The sequence below is a fragment of the Epinephelus fuscoguttatus genome, linkage group LG6 (assembly GCF_011397635.1).
Source record: "Epinephelus fuscoguttatus linkage group LG6, E.fuscoguttatus.final_Chr_v1".
Classification (NCBI taxonomy): Eukaryota; Metazoa; Chordata; class Actinopteri; order Perciformes; family Serranidae; genus Epinephelus; species Epinephelus fuscoguttatus.
In genome coordinates, this window is record NC_064757.1 from 20,999,985 (window position 1) to 21,017,158 (window position 17,174).

Sequence of the window (17,174 nt, forward strand, 5' to 3'; positions counted from 1 at the left end):
ATCTGTACTTTTACAGCATAGCTGATCTCAGCCATGGTCGTCTTTATTGTTATTAAATATCCCAGAGTATCAGATTTGGCTGCCTTAACAAGATAAAATACACACTGTTAAACATTTTGATGAGTAGTTACTTCTCTCCAACCTCCACCAGAGGGCAGTGTGCCACTGTTGCCTTATGGAAGGGGGCAACCAGGTGAGTGTTTTTCAAGGTCAGTATTACACATCACAGTGGTTATTTGGGCAGGTAATAGGGTTCTGTGAGTGTACAGCAACATAGTACAGGACCAAAATCATACCACAGTTGTCCTGATAGGTACGCATTAGTTTACTTAGATAACACTCTGCTGTCAGAGTCAGTTCAACCAATTATATGCCAGATTATGATGTGTTTAAATGAGTTGATGTTACTAACAGATCCACCACATCGCTTATGAATGCTTTCTTAATTCCAATCACATCAGCTAAGACTAAATATGCCATAGGCGGCGGAAGAAGACATCACTATTAATAAGCCTCCCACTGACACACACACACACATACAGCATACACTGTCAGGAAATGACAGAGCGAAGGGTTGGTCTGTCTTTAGCAGGGCTGCAGTGGTTGCACCATTTGCTCACATGCTGGCAGAAGCATACACACACACACACACACACACACACACACACACAGAAACCATCTCTGAACTCATCCATGAGAAAAGGATCTGAGCTGTGGAGGAGCTGAGTTAGCCGCACAGACACACACAGATAGACACACACACACACTGAACGCCTGAGCCCCCATTGGTCGGCGTCTCTCCACCCCACCGCGGGAGTCTCTGAGGGGTCTGCTGCAGTACTCTGCTCCAGGGGCCTGGAAACGCTGGAGTGAGCCATTTTTTTTCCCTTACTTCTATTTTTGGGCTAGATATCGGAGGTCCACAGCCTCCCTCATTTTCCACTGTTTTCCAACATACTGGTTCCCAGTGTACGCTGCTCGTACAGCTCTGGTGCCTTCTCTGCAGATACAAACAGCAGTAAGGCCTGTAGCTCAGACAGGCAATATGATACCACTGAGACAACAGGAATCTGTGCAATAAGCTAGTGAGGAAGGACGCATAAATTGTGCCTCTGCTGCAGGGCCCAGGGGCAGTAACCCAGTGCTCAGCCAGCCATGTAGACTCAGGCCTCAGCTAAAAGAATTTGGAAAGGACCCTTCCTGCAGCCCATCCCCCCATAAGTGAAGACATGACTTAACCAGCCTCCTCCCAAGTGAGCGAGGAATCCACGACCAGTGTTTTGCTGTTCAACCTAAAGGTTTTACGCCTCCTGTCCTCTATTGTACTGACACTGACTGCTGTGTGTGTGTGTGTGTGTGTGTGTGTGTGTGTGTGTGTGTGTGTGTGTGTGTGCTTAAAAACACTGCATCGATCAGCAGACACTACACTGTAGTTAGTTTGCAATAACACTGTGATGGTGTGGGGAGTATCAAGAACATCCTGGATGAGTACTGAAGAGGACAATCCTCACATCACAAAGGCTATTTAGAGCTCCCTCTACTTATCACAGGGGTGTTACACCTGAGGGAGGACATTAGGAAATAAAGGCAGGGAACAATAGGTGAGTTGTTTGTCATTAACAAGCACAGGGGTAACTATAGAAGTGAATGGTTGTACTGAAATGTGCATAACAGAATGATACACATGGGCAAAAGTTACAGGCATGTTAATGTGTCTGCTGTGAATATTTACACAGACAAAAATGATAACTGAAAACAGGCTGGTGCACAGAAAACGCCTGCACGTTGTGGGTCTGCAGGCACAGCCGGCAGGGGATCAATCAATCTCATCAGGGGAAGCTCTTCATCCTTAGTGCTGGAGTAAAACACAAGAGTATCTGCCCACATTCATAAAATAGAGGGAGGTCCCTAATTCCACAATAGCCTATAGGGCTTCAGATTCATGTAGGAACCTGTCAGAGGGAAGAAGCATGTTTATGAATGAACAAGCTGCTTCTCTGCCCGAGCTCTGAGTGTAGTCTGTTTAAGCAAACGGGTGAATAAGGAGTCCCTGTGTGATGTGGAAACATCCATCATAGCATTTTAATCATGTTGTGTGCCTTTTACGCATTTCCTCATTATGGATGAATACATACAAGCTGTAGCCTAATAAAGTTAAAAACAGATGAGGTTTGGGGGGGGGAGTGTGTGCAGTTTGTGAGCTGTTAAAGTTTTCACCCTGGCAGCTGTTAGGTTCAGACAGCTGATTGACAGTATGTGATTTTGATGTTTGGATTTTTACGCAGTGGTTTGTGTATCTCCGCGGCCTCAGAGATGGGTATCCGGCTTATTGATAGTGGTGAATGCCAGCGGGCATTAGAACAGCAAGCGGCCATCTGCCAGCCTAGCGAACTAGCAACCCCACCAGCTGCAGTCGCAAAACGCCCTACAAAGCAGGACATGCATGCAGCTTCTGACGTCTGCGGCCACACTGCGCTACAAAGCCCAGAAAAACCAGGAGCGGAAACAATGAGAATCAAGCTTATAGACGCCGCATAGGTCCACGACCAGCAAGTTTTTTGAGAAGAGGCTGCCGTTAAGTGCACATCAGTTCATTTCGGAGGACCGGTTTGTGCGATTATGTTCCCATGTTGAAAAAATATACATAAAAAGACTCATGCAGGGGCACTTTAATACCCCGACATGGCGACGGCAAGAAAAGGGAGAGAGCTTTTTACTATTTTGGAAACTAGCGCGGACACAGAAAGTACCACGGTGTGCGACAGCCAAGACTCTCCGCTTAATCTTTCAGCCGATGTGAAGTGGTTTGAGATTCCGTACAGAAAGCCAGACTCGGACGAGGAAGACGAAGTGCGGGAGGAGGAGGACGGCGAGGGGGAGAATGGATTCACGAGCACAGCAGCAGCCGCGGCGGAGACTGCAGACGCGGCCAGCTTCATTGCAGGAGGCTGCAACATAATTTTGGTCACTGGTAGTAATGGGATCAAGCACGACGAGGAGGAGTACGCAGAGGACTGTTATTATTCTACCTCCACTAACTGCTCTGATACCACCTCAAACGATTCGGATATTGATTTCTCCGATTTGGAGGAGGAGGAGCGCAGGAGTTTTTTCAGCTTTGAAGATGACTCGGACGAGGACTGCACTTCTGCCGACTTCTGGGGTGAACCTGATCAGGTAATTTCAATCGAACCTTTCTCCGCTGTCAGCGGCCCTCAGCACTCGCTGGGGGACGATGCTGACACCCGTGACTATTTCCGGATACTCTTCCCAGATTCTCTTTTTGAACACATGGTAGAACAAACAAACAAATACGCCCTCTATCGGCAAAGGAGGAGTGGAAAATCAGACCCCCACTGGCACCCCACTGATGTCAGAGAGATGAAAGCTTATGTAGGTCTCAACATTCTGATGGGCATCAATCAGCTTCCAGACACTGGCATGTACTGGGCCAGTGACATTTTCATAGGCAACGCAGGCTTTAAAAAAACTATGACAGCCAGGCGCTTTGAGAAGCTCACCCAGTATCTCCAGCTGTGTGACCGTGAGGCTGAGCCTGTGCGTGGGGAGCGTGGGTATGACGCCCTCTTCAAAATCAGGCCTCTCCTTGATGTGGTGGAGAACACCATGTGGGATGCATACACACCCAATCGCTGTTTGACCATAGACAAGTGTGCCATTGTGATGAAGGGACGTTTCTCCCCCACCCAGTACATGCCCTCCAGGCCCCTGAGGAAAGGGCTGACTGTGTGGATGCTGTGTGACTCGCGCACTGGCTATTGCCACCGGGCCAAGATCTACGTAGGCAAGCCCGGTGAAGATGAGGCAGCCGCCTCCTTGGGCTACAGGGTGGTGACCTCCCTAGTGCGCGGCCTGGAGGGTCAGTACCACCATCTCTTCATGGACAGCTTCTTCACCTCAGTGCCCCTCCTCCAGCGGCTGCTGAGGGATGGACTGTACGCCTGCGGGCCCACCCAGCCAGGGCGTAAAGGTTACCCAGAGGTCCTGCGCCCACGTAATGTCGGAAAGCTGTCCCAGGGTGAGTTCTACCAGTGCCAGCGTGGCAACCTGGTCGCCACGGTGACACGGGATGCCAAGGTGGTGAGCTGCCTCTCCACTAACTCTGCCCCAGGGATTGTGGGTATCAGCCCGGGGCGGCAGCAGCCTGAGACAGACGGTGAGGGGGAGAGCGACAGCATGAACTGCTCAGGTTTGTCCTTCGGTGTACCTCGACCTCTGCCCCTGCTGCTGTACCAGGAGAACATGAGGGGCGTCGACCTGTGCGACCAGCTGAGGGAGTGCTACCAGGTCGGCAGGCCGTGCAAGAAGTGGTGGCGCTACTTCCTGTGGTTCTACGTCAACCTGTGCATCGTCAATGCCTACATCATCCTGAGGGAGAGCAGAGGGGGCACACCGCCAGCAGGCTTCAACGGGAAGCAGTTCACCCAGCGCCACTTCCGGGTGCGCCTGGCGCAGCAGCTGATTGGAGACTACCAAGGGGCGAGGGGCATGGAGCGGGCAGCACGCAAGAGACACGCAGATTCACCCATAGAGTACGGACACCGTCTGGAGCGCATGTCAGAGCGCTCTCGTCGCTGCAGGAACTGCACCAACAAGGGCCTGCGACATGAGAGCGTGTTCGGCTGCAAGATATGCAATGTCCACCTATGCAGGGGAGGGTGCTTCTCTGAGTTTCATAAATAACGTTGAACTGCTTTTTGTTTTTATATCCTTTGTGTAATCAAACAACTTGTGTCAAGGGATTTTTTTAAAACAGTAAATCAATTTGTAATTCCAAAGGTTACCACTACAAGTGCACAATATAGTCACACACTTTATGTAGAGCTAGTTTTAGGATAGAAGTATTATTGCACGTATCATAGAGAAAATAAACGGAGAAACAAGTAGATGATTTGAATTAGTATAGAATGTTTTGGCAACTTGCCTTCTGTAACACTGACAGAATTGCCTTGTGTCACTTTTTTATACATTTAAAATAATGAGAAGGATTTTATATGAAAAAGAAGAAATCAAAACTTTTCTGCACTTACAGTAGATCAGAAAATGTTTACTATGGGAAGTTTATCTCTCTCCTTTTCCAAAATAAAAACTTCATTATGATGTACTCCACTGGATCATCTGTGTCTTTATGTGGCATTAAAGCATGAGCAGCATCAACGTGGTTAATATTAAAAAGGGAATAAAACAATATCAAATCTGAGCATTAAATGAATTTACACAGCTTTGGTTGCTGCTAGTCCTTCACACGCATGAAAATCTGTGTGTCTCTGGGCCTTCAAGGGGACACAGCTTGGAGCAATTAGAGCCCCTTAGTACTCTGCAGCCAACGGACCTAGTAATGCCATTTCTTTCTCCAACCGCACTACTTACACAGAGCCATCTGTGGCTCTGCTCTGCTGAGTCCAAACTCAAAATGTGGTACTTGTCAGTGACATGATTGGAAAATGGAAGAAAGATGACAGAGACACACTTTTTGGGAGAAGTATCATTCTGTCTAATTGGTTAAAGTGAGACGAAGGGGCGAGGACATTCATTTGAGTCATGTGAATCAGCAATTAGTTAAAGGAGGGTGTTGGATCAAAGCTATCCCTGGGAGGAGGACAATTGAATTAAGAAATATTTGTGACTGGTGTTAAACATAATGTGCTTTTACATCAAAGCGTCTCTGCCCACTGTTATCAGGCGAGCGAGCTGAAGGCTGCGTGTAGGCAGAGATAGGCCGCTTCAGCAGGTCAGACTAACCGTCTCCAGTGACTTTCTGAGGTCTCTCTTCTTCCTCTCTCCCTCTGTAGCACACTGCCTCTCTCTCTCTTTCCCTCCTCAGGCTGTGCTGTGCCATCCTACACATTCACACACGCATACACACACACACATACACACATTACACACACACACACACCCTCCCTTCCCCTTCACTCCGCTCTCTTGCTCGCTCTCTCAGCCGTTCCCCAGCTGGGAGAGGGTTAGTCAACTGGACGGCCATCCCGCTGATCTGCGGGAGCCCCTTTGGGGAGTTACCATGGCAACCGTGGCCGATGAAGACAGGGAGTCGCCAGCAGGCCCGCATGGTTGTCATGGTACTGGCTCTGGCTACGGAGGTGGGAGGTGCCAGAGGCCACACCTCCCTACCCCTTCTCCAAAACCAGGCAAGGCTATGGTGTGTGTGTATGTGTGCATGCCCGTGTGTGTGTGTGTGTGTGTGTGTGTGTGTGTGCGCGCGCAGGGAGGGAGCTGGCTGGCTGACAGCCTGCACACTGTACACGGAGCCAGACTGGTTACCAGGCAGGCTCTGCTACAGCACAGCCAACACTACGACTGCTGCCAAAAATGAGCAGAATGACATGAAGCTGCTGCTCTGGAGACGTCTTCATGCAGGTGTAGGATTCAGGGATTAGAGGAATCTGTCACACTGTGTTCAGAATCATACCAAACCACTCTGAAAGTTTCTGTTTTATTGAAGAACATGAACCACACTGCTGCTTTGCAGATATCCTCATGCAGGTGTAGGAGGCAGAAGTAGCTAAATCTGCACTCCATAAAACCGCACTGCAAATTTCTCTTCAATCATGCAGCAGTCAGGCCATGTATTTTCCATTTTTTCAACATTTGCTGAGTAATGTCAATGGCTGTCAGTCCTCCTCTACCCACATAGTCATTATACTATCAAAGTTACTTACAACAAGTGATACATTAAAAGCTGTTTGACATATTATTCAAATTACATTTTATGTGTTTCCACTCAAATATTAATACACTTTCTAACAGGCTCAAGTAACACATGATGACAAGTCAATTGCAGCAGATGTGAGCGGAAATATGAGCTTAATTTTTCAAATCCCACAGCAGCAGTGCAGAGGACATGTGCACCAGAGCAGTGGGATCCGAAGCCTGTTTTTGTTGGTCACTCTCCTGCTTTTGTATTATTAATGTTGGGAGTAGAACATTGACAATTTTCCTCTCCGGTTTGTGAGCTGAACGTGAAATGGTTTGGACTTATTTGTGTGCCACAATCAAACACTGTTCTCTCTCTCTGGGTAGGTGGGTGTGCTGTATGTGGTGTCACAATAGCCAGATCTAATGTTTCCAGGATGGATCCCAACCATAAAATGCTCAGCTCAACATGTTTCCCCTCCTGGGCAGGGAAAGATCTCTGAGTCTCTGTCAAGAACATGGGCCTGGTTTCACTTAACCGCTGGTTGGGTAACACATGTACTGTTAGAATCATGAATGTGCCTTTGTTCAGCACTTTCCTCTGTTGCAAAATGAGTCCATGGACAAGGACGAGCGTGAGAAATACAGAACATCTAATTCTCAGATCTTACTGAGTCATTGTTTGTCTCTTGTGTGCTGCAATGTACAGTCCCGGTCACAATTGTGAGGAGATGACGAACGACTTCTTGAATGTATATTATTCATATCTGTTCAAGTGCATCAGTGTTTCATACAGAAGAGGCCTGTCTTCACCTTAACAAGTTTATGTTATTAAAGGATTAAATTTTTCGACACACTGGTGGAGCGTAGTTACGTAAATTTACTCAAGTATATGTACAATTTTTAGGTACTTGCACTATACTTCTACTCCACAACAATTCAGGGGAAATTACTGATTTGTACTCCACCACATTTGACAGGTGCCGTTACTTATCAGAAAAATATCTGACATACAAAACCATGTCAACTATAAAACTTATAAAACTCTAAAACTAAGACTGTAAAACTTATAAAACAGAGTACATGGTTAAAGATCAAACCAACCATTTTAGTTTGTCACCCTCGCCAAAAAAGCAGTGTCTGGTTAGGGCGCATTTCACATGTCAATGATTTGTTAGCTGTTCCACCAATGAGACATTTCCTCTCTAAACTTCTCACATGTTTTCATTTAAACGACTGTTTGAGGATCAAAGATGTTAAATTCTTCAAGATTTTACCCAATAAAAGAGAGCAGAGAAGATTAGAGATGATTCCAAAGATGAAAACAGACATATGCAGCACATCACGTTACATTATTCTAATTAAATTACCTAAATATGTATAAAGTAGTGAGACTAGCTCTGCTTCAAACAGCTCTAACAGTAAAATGCTATATCAATATTAATGATATGTCAGTCCCAGGAGCGGCTGTAATGGAATATTTTCACAATGTGATACTGGTCCTTTCATTGAAATGAAAGCTCTGACTACTTGGATTTAAGCACATACACTCTAATGAACTGTTACCACAGGCTAATTAGTGACACACATCTCCATCTAGTGGACAAGAGAACACACAATGATCTCTCAGTTACTTGAGGTGGTTTCTTTATAGCAGCTATATATGTGTTATTTTGTGTCCTGTCACTCTCTGTCACACAACATGCATGCAACTGTGGTTTGAGCTAATACCATGGTTCTCAAACTGTGGGGCAGGCCCCCCTGGTGGGCCATAAAGCCACAGCAGGAGGGGCGTGGATGACCAGGGAAGAAATCTACAGTGAAACAAAGCTGACTAAGTATAATGAATGCAGGGAAAATAAACACATAAGTTTGCCGGTGCTGTCATGCTGACCTTTATTTCACTGAAATGCAACATGGATCTTTTTTTTATCAGTTGTTTCCCCAAGTATTGTTAATAATTGATCAAAAATTGTGGGATTTCAGCTTCTGAAAGGGGAACACGACAGACAGAGTTTGAGAAACAGCTGATCCAATGCATATTTTTAACCAGGGAATTTTCTAAACCAGATGGATCTCTTTGGTTTTTGTTGATGTGGTTTTGGTGAACCCAACAGAATGACCAGAGGAAGCTTGATCTCCGAGTCTCTTGCCAGAGGGACATCGAGAGTGACCTGCAACCAAAGGCACACAACTGTTAATGCTGTTAGCGTGGAGACGAGCCACTGAGGGCTGTCCCCTTTGACCCCTCCTTTCTTTCCTCCTCTGTTTCTCCCCCTCATACAGCCACTATGTGGTGCTGTTGTCATGATGCATACTCCTGTTCAGCTTGACAAAAAGTCACAGATGTGTTTTTGCAACCACACTGTATACAAGCCAGAGTATTAAATCCATGATACAATAGTGACTATAAATACCTTGAGTCTGTACTCGAGCTTCATCATGCTGCAGTTGAAGAAGGTAGGGTGGAGCTGCTGGGGGACACTCAGGACTTTGGTTATGGTCCGACTGCTGTCAGCTGCAACTGAGTCTCCTGTCCCAAAGAGGGTGTCGTTTGTGTGTACTATCCTCTTTGACTGAGCTACAAAGGTCTGCTTTTCACACAGGTAGAACTTGGGTATTACTGAGCGTGCAGATTCATTGAGTACCTCCACAGAGACTCCCATTGCATCACCTATTTATATTGAGGAGGAAAAAAACATCATTAATGATTCAGTTAAGGCCATTCAGAAAAAAATATGATTATAGTGACATCTGTTTACCTTGCTTTACTCCCATTTTTTCAGAGGTAACATTAATAGTAACCTTTGCAGAGCCATAAAATGAAATCCTGGTTGGATAGTGTCGCTCCTACCAAATAGAGACATAAATTGTCAGGAAGCCAAATCTTTAAGTACCAATTTAAGGTGGGATTAGCTGCACAGATGATTGCTATATTACATACTATAATTATATCACGTTTATAAACCAAACTGGACGCACAAGATCTAAAATAAAAGCCAGATTCATACCTTAAGTCCGATGATTATCATGTCTGATTTGGAGGCAAAGGGGAATTCAGACTTGGTCAGAAAAGGAAACTCAATTTTGGTTTTGTGGACGAGCCAGATTGACTGAGTCAGCTGTGCACGCAAAGTATATGTGATTTTGCCCCATTTCCCCTCGTAAGATGAAGGCATATCTCTGTGGGGAAATAATCCAAATACATAAAGGAGGTTATATTATTTCACCAGCTGGAAAAGAAGTGTTCAATATACTATAAATATTTTAAAAAATCAATATAAATAGGTAGTACACGCACGTATTTGGAATCACAAAGGTGAATGGATACACATTTCTTCCAGGGCGGATGATTTCTGAACCTTATAAAGAGAAAGATTTCTGTTAAACACACACTCATCAGTTTGTTTACAGACTTTGAAGTATCTTTCACATTAAAAGTGTTAAGGTGTTTCTTCTGTTTGTGCCACAAGAGAGTGGTAGTACCAACCATCTCCTTTGTTTTTATCCTGAAGAATAATATGTTCAAAATAAAAGTATTTTTTCTTGTCGCTGTACGTCTCTCTGGCTCGTCCTTGTTGCTCATGCCATGTCACCTTAGCTTTTCCTTTGGCTCTGACCAGAAAACACTGCACTTTGGTTTCCTTGCTGGTCACCACTGTCACCCTGCCAGAGAGGGCCTCTCTTTGATGAACAAGGATCAGGCGAGGCTAGCATCTGCACTGTAGCAGCAAACTTGTCCAAAAGCTGTATCTGTGTCACACATAATCACATGACCAAGAGCTGCAGGTGTCACTTTCACACAGGTAACTCTAGCCAGCTGCCTTGCAGGCGAAATTAGGCCAAATGAATTCAGACTGGCATCATGGATCCACTAAGACAAACGATTATAACAGTGTGTGCAAATGAACTGGTATTCCTCTGTAATTCTTATTGAAACAATGTAAAAACCACAGTACAGCACTAAAAAATATATGGGATTTATTCTGCTTATTTGTTCACTGACAATATTATATGTTAAGTATTTACTATGAGACAGTAGAAACAAACATGAGGTCAATATTGCTGCTGACTCGGATAACATGATATACTGTTAATCTTAATTAGGGGGATGACACAGGGCTTCCACCTGGCAGGAATACAATATCGATGATAAAAGAAGGGACCAAGCGTCCTTTTAGAGCTATGTCTTTCCTGTACTGATGACTTTATACGCTACAAAGTGTCCTGCTCCCTAGAAGATGGTTCGGCATGCATAAAACAATCCCAACTGACTGTTTCATTACAGGATATTTGATCAAAGAAATATGTAGAACAACTTGGCAATGAAATATAATGAAATTGCATCTGCTTTAAGGGTAAAAGATTAAGAGTCAGTACACATTCAACAACTTTTAAGCTGACTGTAACATGCTGCTGTTTACTTTTAGCCTGTACTCCAGCTTTGAGATGGAGCAGTTCAAGATGGAGGGCAGTTTGTCTCGAGGGATGGTGATCACCTTGGCCACAGTCCGTTTGCTAGGAGATGCTGCAGGCTTAATTTTCTGCTTTAAAATAGATGTTGTGCAAAATCTCCACACTGGCCAAAGGATCTTTTCTTAAAAGATGATTTTAGACTTCATGATTTTAAGTGAGAGGGGGGGATATGGTCTGCATGTTGCATACAGCTCCTTTGAGCAGGCTGATGAACATTTAGTTAGTGTGAACATAACATTCCGACACATGGAATTCAGTTCACGGTTTAAAAATGGCACCAACGCAACTGGGAACGGACTAAGAATCATATGATTACTATTTTTACACAAAGATATCAACTATTTATTCAAAGCATCTTCAGTTACACAGCTAAAAATATTACAAACATAAGCATACACAACAATGTGTACCTGCAGGCAATGCTGGACTTCTGCCTCTGCAGAACTCTGAGTAAACATTTTACACTAAAAAGACATGGTTTGACAGCAGATCAGCTACATAGCAAAGCTGAAAAGTCAATATTTTTTTCTGGCTCCAGAGGGAGCTGCATGGAAAACTTTGGTTGGGGCTGCAGACTACATGAATAAAGCAAAGAAATCTGTGGCAGTGGAGTTTAAGACGAGAGCCTGCTGTAGCCTGCTGCTGTGAATTATTAACCTTATTGCAATCAGGAGAGTTATATAGTAAAAAGAATCTGCACATAAGAATGAAAAATGTGGAAAGTCTTTGGCGATTAGACCCCATAGAGATGGTATGATTTAAGGGGGGTGATGAATCCATGGTTGTATAGGGAACCCCACAGGGTCTAGACGCTGGTGGTGGTAGAGGTGGTGAAGATGAGATGAGAGGAAGATGGAGAAGTGAGTAGAGGAATGAGCCTTTGTTGACCTTGTCCTTGACTCTGGATACGATGGCTGGAGGTGAACAGGGTGGAGGAGGGCGCTACAATTCTGCCTAAAATGACGGCTCACAGCAGCAGAGGAGAGAGCAGATTTAAAATTTGGCAGTAGCATCCTGACTGGCTGATAGAGATCGTGGCAAAGTTTGATTGGACAACTGGAAGAGTGAACGCCCATAGTCAGCAGATTAGAGGAAGCAGTGGGAGTGGGATGGAGAGAATTGTGAATGGATGAACACAAAGATTCCTGATTGAACTTACGCTGAGCTTCATTTGCTGTAATCGGTAAATGAGGGGTAATTTGGATATGCTCCGTAAGGAGGTGGGGGATCCAGAGCTCCAAGTGTTGCTTGTGGTTGTGGTACCATGTTCCAGGCTGCTTGGTTTTGGCTCCCAAATGTTTCAAATCCAACACCGGCAGAAGGAGGCAGTTGTTTCTCAGCAGGGCGCTCAGGTAGGATGACTATAGGGAGTTTGATCTCAGGGTCTGAAGCAAGTTTGACATCTAGAATGACCTGTGGAAAAAAAGTTATATTGTTGGAAATTATCTTCTTCTTTATACCACCAGAGTTATTGTACAGTCACATTTATATACATAGTGTGCTCATGACTTACTCCTTTGACACACAACAAAAACAAGACAAACAAAGACTCTAGATACATATTGAAATTCATGTTTGGGAAGTTTTCATATCAATCTAGTTCAAGACAGTGAGGCTTTACTATGTTTCTTATTCCTTTGTTTTGTCACTAGAGGTCTCCTCTGGTTTTCTGGAGGTTTGGTCTCAGGAGTTTCTTGAGTTCATTAGTCTTCACTAGAGTTTTCTGCGCTGACTGTAAGCTATTTTTAATATTTGCTTTGTAATTTAAGTAACAGTCCTTTTGTATATTATATATCAAGACATGGCAGTATAGCTATTTTAACAAAATAGCATTCAAGCATTTAAATATCTCAGGAAGAGGAAATGCAGGATTGCCTCCCACAAGCTACAGTGACGTTTACCTTCAGCCTGTACTCCAGCTTGATGATGGAGCAGTTCAAGATGGAGGGAGGTAGCTCTCTGGGGATGGTGATCACCTTGGTCACAGTCTCTTTCCTGGAGGGTTCAACAGCCTCCACCTTCTCCTTAAGGATCTCATTTGTGCTAACTCTCCTGCGACCCTGGGCGAAGAAGCTCTGCTTCTCGTACAGTATGAATTTGGGCTTCACTGAACGACTTGATTGGTTGCTGATTTCAGCCATGACCTTTAGATCCCTACCTGTAAAATGGAGGAAAGAAAGGTTATCAGTTTCAAAGCCCAAACAGTAGGTGATAGCAATTCTGACTGTGTAAGAGGATAATGTGTGTGCAGTGAGTTTCTATATGATATGCATTAGGCTGACCTGGATGTGACCAGTGTAACAGAGAGAAATCCCTATATTTTTATTAAAGATAGTATCAAGCATTAAATAGGCTGAACTGTGATGTCATTGTTTCCCAGCACAATTGTACATCACATGAGCAAAGTGAAAAACTACTGGACGTCAACAAAAACAAGATTTTAGCTGCCGTTAAGTTCTTAGTGAACATGCATTTTCTCTATATCCATATCCAAGGTGAGCGTTCATATACAGACCCATTCCAGGGTTAACCTGAATATTTTACAACCATGCAAATTAATATCATACTGTAGTAAACATTAGAGCTGGACTGATGAATCAGCCAGGCTGTTATATTGGCTGTTATTAGCTTATTGCAGATATTGGAACAACCTGCCTGAGGATATTAGGCTTGCAGAATCAGTGATCTCTTTGAACTTTTATCATCTACCCTGGATTTTGAAAAACCCCGGCACGTTTCCACCAAAATTACCCGGGGAAAAAACTTTCCCTCAACCCCAAAGTTTCCCTCAAAAAAGTACTTAGTAGGGGGGTTAGGACTTTTCAGATTCCCCTGAATTCTTGAGTGGCGGGGCTGTTTGCTGAAGAACTTCCGTGCCAGTGTGGCTGCAAACTTTATTTCATTTCTACAAGCTTCACTTAGTTTGTGTTTTGATCATTTGAAGAAGAGAAGCTACAAGAAGTGGACAGATGACGAGGTCCAGCCTCTTTTGAGTCGGTGACTCAGAATGACCGAGTCTATGGAAGTGTAGCCGACAAGCTGGCGGAGTTAAATATAGGGCACATGCCGAAACAACTTTGTGAAAAGTTGAAGAAACTTAAGCAAGATTATTAGACGCTCTCCCATGCATCATCAGCGTGATTTGAAATTAAAATTTCGGAACGTTGAGGTGGAGTGGAAATGCAAACCACACAGATTACCAGGAGTTCTTTTACCCAGGTAAATAAATTTTCTGGAAATAAAAGTTCCTGGAAAATGAACTAAATAAACTAAATTAATTTCTATCTGTCATCTTTTTACGATGGTTTTGCGTACACTTGCTTGTCTAAATTTCACCTTAATTTTGTCTTGCTTTAGTTTGGCATTAATGTTTGGTTTCCTACTGTTATCTTGCTTTTGGGGTATCTTGTCTCTGCTTTGTTTTGTTTGTCAAAGTTTATCAGTACAGAAATGCAAAGCTAGCTCTAACGTCATTCAGAAACAGTGTTACCATTACATACTGCAGTTTGTCACACTAGATGAGACATGTTTGGCTATGGGGGGGGCAATTTTAAAAGGCCCACGGTTTGTTGCTCAAAAAACAGTGTATGTGACCCACCATACAATATTCATGGCAGATCACTTTGCATTTTTCTGCCTCATGATGGCGGGACTATCGTACAGTTTGTAGACATGCACCAAGTAGGAAGTACGCAGGTGGAACTAATGTGTTTTCATAAACAGAAGGTAAACAAGCGTTACCTAACAGCAGACATTTCCTGCTGAGCAGCAGACATTGCCACAGCAAGGAAGTGTGATGTCAACAGCGAGGGACGCCGCTTTCGAGAGTGGTGTAAAGTTAAATACTTTTTCACTAAAAGATGAAATGGTTGCGTTTGTCTCATTTGTATGTGATTATTTTCTTTAATAACCCATATGATTTGAAAAGCAGCCAGCCCTCCAGGTGTTCTCAGATTATCTAATCTGGTCCCCATTCGAAACATCCCTGACTGAGTGTGACAAGTAGATTTTTTATTTATTTATATTTTACATCTTTTAAATTTAAATATCACACTAAAATCTTGTACAGTCTTTTCAAATCTGCTGAAAACTGTTAGAATTATTTTTTAAAAATAATTATAACCATAAATACATTGTCCCATATGATGCCACTATACAACATTTTCTGTCCACTCGATCAAAACCCTGCTGAGTGGCCTGCCCCTGTGAGTTAAGGTGACAGCCTCCTCCTGCTTCCCACAGCTGGGCCATGGTTGAATTAACCTGCTAGAGTGCACCAAGGCAAAAACTTGTTGAACATGTACTGACCCTGACCCCCCCGCTCCGTACACCCTCTGTGCATTGTTGTTTATCCTGTTGCTTTCACGTTCCCACCCAGACCAGTGCACATTGTTATCTAGCTGTCTCTGTAGAGAAAGATTTCAGCACTGAAGGAAGAACAGCTGTAGTTGCAATGTTCATACAGCTCATACACTGATCTATAGTGTTAAGATGGAGAGAGCAGCACAGGAAAAATAATCTTGCATTTTAAGGTATGGAACTGCTGCAGTGTCAAGGAATGAGGTTCTCCTCTGCTGGCATCAAGTCTACCTCATGACTCAACAAAAACATTTTTTCAAGGCACTCAGTTGACTCACCTAACAGGTTAGGTAGGAGTAGGGTGTTATCAAACAAGAGTTTGTCACTAAAGTTTCCTTGACGAAACATGTAGGATGTTGTAAACTATTCCTCTTTGAAGTGAGGGATTATTACCTTGCTTGTATCCCATTCGCTTGGTTTGAATATCCATTGAGATGTTTCCAGAGCCGAAAACTTTGACAGATTTATCCTTGCTACCATACTGAGGGTCCTAAGAACAGACGCACACATCAGAGTAACACGGTCAGATAACTGTCTCCTCTGTTACGACAACATTCCTCACAAAATAGTTGTTTTTCAAGACTATTTCTCACCAGAAGTCCTGGAATATCCATGTCAGCTTTGGACACAAATGTGAAGTGTGTTTTGGTCTTTTTTGTCAGCTTCATTGATTGTTTAAGCTCTGCCTTCACTTTGTGAACAATCTTGCCAATGCAGGATTTGAAAGATGATGGGATTTTTCTGTGGAGTACAATCACGAGAAAGTTAAATGATTTGAAAAGAAGTAAAACATCAATCTAAAATTAGAAATTAGGTAAAGAATGAGCACCTGTCGGGAATCTGGAAGGAAAAAGGGAACACATGTCGTCCTTTACCAATGATTTCAGATCCTGAAACAGAATTATTTTAAGTCATAAAACAGTCTATATAGTCATTGCATTACCTACAATGTGCTGCATATCAATATATGTATCATTTAATACGTTACCATCTTGTCTTGACTCTCTCAAGATGTGATGTTTGACATCATAATATTTCTCATCAGCCCAGTACACATGAGTATGATACTGCCCGTAATGTTCAGTCCAGCGGACACGAGCTTTTCCTTGTGCTATAAAAACAAGAGACTGGACTTTAGTTTCCTTAGACACCTCCACGATGATTCTCCCATTAATGGTATCTCCATTTGTGAAGATGTTTCTGCTGTTGATGGCATCATATTCAATTGAGAAGTTCGTGATGGTCATTCTCCACAGAACAAAGTCAAAATCTCCTGTGAAACCAGGAGGAAAGTCAAGCTTTGTGAACCCCGAGCAGCTGCTCCGCACTGTTTATATGATCTCAGGCATGCAAATCGTGTTGAACCTGTTTTCCCTCTTGTGCCCACAGCACAGATGCGACACACACACTGTGACTGGGAGTGTGCTCTCTTGACAGCCACCTCAGTGGGCGGAGATAATACCTGTAGTTTACACCTGGGCTCATGACTGTCATATGCTACACTTTCTCAGTGTTTCACATGACACATTTTCCAATCAGATGAATAAATTATTATTAGCACGTGCTCTCTGACATGATGGAAACTTAGTCCAAGAGGTTGCAGTTGGATGACTCAGAATAGTCACAGTGGGGGAATGGAAATTATATAAATGGCTAAAAGAAACTTA

General features: G+C 43.7%; 2 protein-coding genes across 4 annotated transcripts; one reads left to right on the top strand and one right to left on the bottom strand.

The window, feature by feature from the left end:
- Positions 1–2,682: 2,682 nt before the first annotated feature.
- LOC125890525 (piggyBac transposable element-derived protein 4-like) lies at positions 2,683–4,704 on the top strand. Its single transcript, XM_049579200.1, has one exon. It carries the CDS (start codon positions 2,683–2,685, stop codon positions 4,702–4,704), a length of 2,022 nt encoding a protein of 673 aa, XP_049435157.1.
- A 3,848-nt stretch (positions 4,705–8,552) lies between these two features.
- Positions 8,553–16,800, bottom strand: LOC125890714 (arrestin domain-containing protein 3-like). 3 transcript variants are annotated; one of them, XR_007449573.1, is made up of 11 exons: positions 16,496–16,800; positions 16,337–16,397; positions 16,101–16,248; positions 15,901–15,997; positions 13,050–13,306; positions 12,308–12,561; positions 9,974–10,034; positions 9,684–9,855; positions 9,435–9,522; positions 9,090–9,346; positions 8,553–8,846 (listed from the first exon to the last, which is right to left on the bottom strand). XR_007449573.1 is itself a non-coding variant. In XM_049579485.1 (7 exons), exons 1-6 carry the CDS (start codon positions 16,752–16,754, stop codon positions 12,316–12,318), a joined length of 1,068 nt encoding a protein of 355 aa, XP_049435442.1. In that variant the 5' UTR covers positions 16,755–16,800; the 3' UTR covers positions 10,637–12,102; positions 12,308–12,315. The 3 variants fall into 3 exon arrangements, 2 of the variants coding, with proteins under 2 accessions (XP_049435442.1, XP_049435441.1); XM_049579485.1 differs by lacking the exons at positions 8,553–8,846; positions 9,090–9,346; positions 9,435–9,522; positions 9,684–9,855; positions 9,974–10,034 and adding an exon at positions 10,637–12,102; XM_049579484.1 differs by lacking the exons at positions 8,553–8,846; positions 9,090–9,346; positions 9,435–9,522; positions 9,684–9,855; positions 9,974–10,034 and having other exon boundaries at positions 10,637–12,561.
- Between the last annotated feature and the right edge of the window lie 374 nt (positions 16,801–17,174).